Source organism: Sinocyclocheilus grahami, unplaced genomic scaffold (genome assembly GCF_001515645.1).
Source record: "Sinocyclocheilus grahami isolate Dianchi unplaced genomic scaffold, SAMN03320097.WGS_v1.1 scaffold24.1, whole genome shotgun sequence".
NCBI classification, from domain to species: Eukaryota; Metazoa; Chordata; class Actinopteri; order Cypriniformes; family Cyprinidae; genus Sinocyclocheilus; species Sinocyclocheilus grahami.
In genome coordinates, this window is record NW_015505203.1 from 3,086,419 (window position 1) to 3,092,545 (window position 6,127).

The 6,127-nt window shown below is 37.1% G+C and overlaps 1 protein-coding gene across 1 annotated transcript in view; it reads right to left on the minus strand.

The window, feature by feature from the left end:
- Positions 1-646: 646 nt before the first annotated feature.
- LOC107563239 (ankyrin repeat and SOCS box protein 7) overlaps positions 647-6,127 on the minus strand; it is a 13,075-nt gene continuing 7,594 nt past the window's right edge. Inside the window, exon 4 of the mRNA XM_016248055.1 lies at positions 647-786. Within this exon, the coding sequence (XP_016103541.1) occupies positions 647-786 (140 nt within the window). The remainder of the gene's footprint in view (positions 787-6,127) is intronic.

Here is a 6,127-nt window from a genome sequence, read left to right on the forward strand (position 1 = left end):
TAGTCCTCTCGTGACGAGGACTTTTTTGTTGTTGTAGCTTTTAATGCAAACTAAAGCCAAGCACCTCTGATACTGAATCTCGCACAATTTGTAAATAAAAATTATATTAAATAAAAATTCTCTGGAAAAAAAAAAAAAATAACTTGAATGTTTGCAGAGAAAAACTGAGAGCCTATTGGGTTTTTTGGTACAATTTGTTTTTAAATGCGAACAAATTGGATTCTATTAATTTAATGCACCAAAAAAAGCTGTGGTTGAAAATGATTTCTTCGCAGTAAAAATGACAATAGCACATGCATTTTTTTAAATGAGGGTGACCTGAACATTTGCCAATTTCTCTGGATAGCTTAGCTTTTATCTTTTCCTTGTCTGAGAATGTAGCTGATACAAAAAAAAAGTCTAATACTTACAAAGGCCTTGTTGATTTAAGAGCAAAAAAAGATATTTGGTACAAATCAAACATCTGCATTTTTCTTCTCTCAGGGGTCAGGAGTTTCTCCACGACACCTTCAGTGAACGAATAAACGTGGCCATTACAGTGTCGTTATTTCACTGCGCTTGTACAAAACGCTGCACCTGCTCCCAGAGGTTTCGAGCTTGCATAGAGTCTTAAGGGAACCTACAGAAACGAGTTGGTCGGCTGCTGTCAAACGCTGTCGAACTTGTGTTTCAGGTAGTCCTTCATGACCTTGGCAATGGGCAGCTCTTCCAGAAACTTCAGGCTCTGCAGGCCGATGCACTGCCGGATCTTTATCCTGCACAGATCCTGCAAAGTCCTGGGCTGCCCTGAAACACAACGAGTGTCAGGTTAAACCAGAGTCAATCCAATCTGACTGCATTTCTGTCTGAACACAACTATTTCAATCTAATAACAGAGAAAAAAAAAACACAAAAGATGTGTGGCTACAGTCTAAAACATATAATAGAAACTTAAAATAGAAACTTTAATTGTTTTATTAAGGGGCAACATTTGTATCCTACAACTGACTTAGAGGGGTGTTTATTATGAAGTGAAGTGACATGTGGCCAAGTATGGTGACCCATACTCGGAATTAGTGCTCTGCATTTACCCATCCAAAGTGCACACACACAGCAGTGAACACACACAAACCGTGAACACACACCCGGAGCAGTGGGCAGCCATTTATGCTGCGGCGCCCGGGGAGCAGTTGGACCTTGCTCAAGGGCACCTTGTCGTGGTATTGAAGGTGGGAGAGAGTGCTGTACATTCACTCCCCCCACCTACAATCCCTGCTGGTACGAAACTCGAACCCACAACCTTTTGGGTTATGAGTCCGACTCTCTAACCATTAGGCCACGACTTCCCCCATGTTATGTGTCTTACGTCAAATACACTGAATAAATGAACTTAATGCACTGAACTCACCAGACAGAAACGGATGCCTTAAGAGTTAAACTAAGCAGATATAAATGAAAGACTTTGAATGAAAGACTACAGGTGGTTGGATTTTCTCTTTTAGCTCCACATCTTTATAGAAATGAAAAATTCCTGCTCATTGTTGTTGTTGATTATCATTTGTGACCCAGGAGTTTCTCCACGACACCTTCAGTGAACAAATAAACGTGGCCATTAAAGTGTCGTTATTTCACTGCGCTTGTACAAAACGCTGCACCTGCTCCCAGAGGTTTCGAGTTTGCATAGAGTCTTAAGGGAACCTAAACGTTGGCTTGTTTTAAGAGGTCTCTATAGTCTCTAGTTTAAAAAAAAAAAAATCTGCTCATTGTTGTTGTTGATTATCATTTGTGACCCTGGACTACAAAATCAGTCTTAAGTGTCAATTTTTCTAAATTGAGATTTATACATCACCTGAAAGCTGAATAAATAAGCTTTCCATTGATGTATGGTTTTGTTAGGATAGGACAATATTTGGCCAAAATACAACTATTTGAATATCTGGAATCTGTGGGTGCAAAAAAATCTAAATATTGAGGAAAATCGCTTTTAAAGTTGTCCAAATGAAGTTCTTAGCAATGCATATTACTAATCAAAACTGAAGTTTTGATATATTTACAGTAGGACATTTACAAAATGTCTTCATGGAACACGATCTTTACTTAATATCCTAATGATTTTTGGCATAAAAGAAAAATCTATAATTTTGACCCATACAATGTATTTTTGGCTATTACTACAAATATATCCGTGCTACTTAAGACTGGTTTTGTGATGCAGGGTCACATATAATATCCGTATTACTGTACTGTACTTTCAATGTTTCATTATACAATTCTTTGTACTGTTGTGCTTTAGGTTTGACAAAAGTACTTCATACATGAAATGTATTATTATAGATATTGCGTAAATAACTCTATATAAATGGAATAATAAATGTAGAATATGTCACAGAGAGCCTGTTGTTTAAGGAAGGAGTAGATTAAACTACATTTGCATACTATATTGCAGACGTCTTACAGACTTCTTAGGTACAGCAGCAAAAAACAAGACGTTTAATTCAAAGGGTCAGAAAGAGACAAAAAAGGTTTTGAAAAACAAACAAAAAAAACTTTACCAACATTGTAAGTCTATATTAGGGTGGAAAAAAGTATATATGTATGCAATAATAAATGTATAAATCTGTTACTTAAGGATGGAGCATGAAAAATGACTTTCTGACAAGCACAAAAACAAACAAACAAAAAAAACTTTAGCAACATAAGAGGATGATAGGGGAATTGAAAAGCACAAAAATCTATTAATCTAATTAAAAACAAAATATAATAATTTATAAATGTGTCACAAAGAGCCCGTTATTTTAAAATGGAGCAGATAAAAACTATACAGGTTTTTTTTCAGACATTTTACAGGTAGAGCAGCAAAAAACACATTTCAACAAAAAAATGGCCATGAAAAATGAAACTTCATAAGTGGACATCAGGGGAGGGAAAAAAAGCACACACACACTTGCATTTGTGGTTTACGGGGACTCTCCATAGGCATAATGGTTTTTATACTGTACAAACTGTATTTTCTATCGCCCTACACCAACTCTACACCTAAAGCTACCCCTTACAGGAAACTACTGGCAATTTTTGAATTTCATAAAACACTGTTTTGTATGTTTTTTAAGCCTTATGTTTTACGGGGACACAGGAAGTGTCCTCATAAACCATGTTTACGTTGTAGTACCCATGTCATTATACACATTTGTGTCCTCATAAACCATATATACCAGTACACACACACACACACGCGCACACAAATGAAAAGATATCAGGAAAGTTCTGCAATGAGTTCCAGGAACCCAGTGCACAGAGTTTATCAGGTTTAATGGGTCCGTTTTCCCGTTTAGAATTAAGGCCAAAAAGTTCTATCTTGGTCTCATCAGACCAGATAATCTTATTTCTCACCATCTTGGAGTCCTTCAGGTGTTTTTTCATGTGTCTTGCACTGAGGAGAGGTTTCCGTCGGGCCACTCTGCCATAAAGCCCCGACTGGTGGAGGGCTGCAGTGATGGTTGACTTTCTACAACTTTCTCCCATCTCCTGACTGCATCTCTGGAGCTCAGCCACAGTGATCTTTGGGTTCTTCTTTACCTCTCTCACCAAGGCTCTTCTCCCCCGATAGCTCAGTTTGGCCGGACGGCCAGCTCTAGGAAGGGATCTGGTCGTCCTAAATGTCTTCCATTTAAGGATTATGGAGGCCACTGTGCTCTTAGGAACCTTAAGTGCAGCAGCATTTTTTTTGTAACCTTGGCCAGATCTGTGCCTTGCCACAATTCTGTGTCTGAGCTCTTCAGGCGGTTCCTTTGACCTCATGATTCTCATTTGTTCTGACATGCACTGTGAGCTGTAAGGTCTTATATAGACAGGTGTGTGGCTTTGCTAATCAAGTCCAATCAGTATAATCAAACACAGCTGGACTCGAATGAAGGTGTAGAACCATCTCAAGGCTGATCAGAAGAAATGGACAGCCCCTGAGTTAAATATATGAGTGTCACAGCAAAGGGTCTGAATACTTAGGACCATGTGATATTTCAGTTTTTCTTTTTTAATAAATCTGCAAAAATGTCAACAATTCTGTGTTTTTCTGTCAATATGGGGTGCTGTGTGTACATTAATGAGGAAAAAAAAAATAACTTAAATGATTTTAGCAAATGGCTGCAATATAACAAAGAGTGAAAAATGTGAGGGGGTCTGAATACTTTCCGTACCCACTGTATGTATGCAATAATAAATGTATAAATCTGTTACTTAAGGATGGAGCATGAAAAATGACTTTGACAAGCACAAAAACAAACAAACAAAAAAAACTTTAGCAACATAAGAGGATGATAGGGGAATTGAAAAGCACAAAAATCTATTAATCTAATTAAAAACAAAATATAATAATTTATAAATGTGTCACAAAGAGCCCGTTATTTTAAAATGGAGCAGATAAAAACTATATCTGCATAGACATTTTACAGGTAGAGCAGCAAAAAACACATTTCAACAAAAAAATGGCCATGAAAAATGATTGTTTCTGGCACAAAAAAAAACTTCATAAGTGGACATCAGGGGAGGGAAAAAAAGCACACACACACTTGCATTTGTGGTTTACGGGGACTCTCCATAGGCATAATGGTTTTTATACTGTACAAACTGTATTTTCTATCGCCCTACACCAACTCTACACCTAAACCTACCCCTTACAGGAAACTACTGGCAATTTTTGAATTTCATAAAACACTGTTTTGTATGTTTTTTAAGCCTTATGTTTTACGGGGACACAGGAAGTGTCCTCATAAACCATGTTTACGTTGTAGTACCCATGTCATTATACACATTTGTGTCCTCATAAACCATATATACCAGTACACACACACACACACACGCGCACACAAATGAAAAGATATCAGGAAAGTTCTGCAATGAGTTCCAGGAACCCAGTGCACAGAGTTTATCAGTTTTAATGGGTCCGTTTTCCCGTCCCAACACAGTATGGTACAGGCTGTACGCACACAAATGAAGCCAGCTGGAAAAACCACTACAAAGAGCTGGAGACGGCCATCTGCAGCCCCTGTCTTCTGTCAGTCTCCATGCCTTAGCAAAAGCTCTCCACTATAGGTGACGGCAGAGAGACAGAAATGAAATCAACATGTATTCTCACGCAGCACACCGTCACTCCCTTCAAGACATGAAGTCATGCTTTCAAAGAGTCCTCGATGTAAATACAGCCGCCGGAGTGCTTTTTTAATAAATAATCAGGGTGAAATGGGATCGGTCTGAATGAGCTGACAGCGAGTAAATGTCTGCGACAGGTGGCTTTGATATGGTGATATCAAAGTTGAAGCGAAGCGCAGGAATGTGGCCATTGTTGTGTACTTGCTCATTAGTGCTTCAGGTAACACGGTTGGCTTTCTCAGATGGCCGATTGTTCTGTGTGGGGGATAGAGATCATAATGCCGTTCACTCGGCCATTGCTCAACTTACAGATTGACAGAACGGCCGCTGCTCTCCGTGAGATTTGACATTTTTCTGGAGAAAAGAGGGAATATGAGCTCCTTTGATGATACTCCTGCTATTAACCCTTGGAGTTTTAATGCTTCATGTTTTACTTGATTGGAGCTCTTTTCTAATGTATAGCTGTAATATTAACTGGAATGAGCGTATTAGAGTGTGCACTGCTCTACGGCAAGCCAATTCATTACTGTTGTTATAAAATAAATCTATTTCAAATTAAACGACAATATTTATAATAACTAAAAAATTTATGTATATATATATATATATATATATATATATATATATACACACATTTCACAAAAAATATTTAATATTATAATAAATACTGAGGTACTAAATCAATTCGTTCATTGTTGTTAAAAAATAAAAATGTTGTTTCATAAAATGTTTTTTCCCAAGCTAATTCGCTGTTGCAAAATATTAAATTATAATATTAATAACATAATTTATATATACACTGCCGTTCAAAAGTTTGGGATCAGTAAGACTGTTTTTAAAGTCTCTTATGCTCATCAAGGCTGCATTTATTTGATCAAAAATACAGAAAAAAAACTGTAATCTTGCAAAATGTTATCACAATATAAAATAATAGTTTCTATTTTAATATCCTTTAAAATAATTTATTTCTGTGATGCAAAGCTGAATTTCCATCAGCCATTAC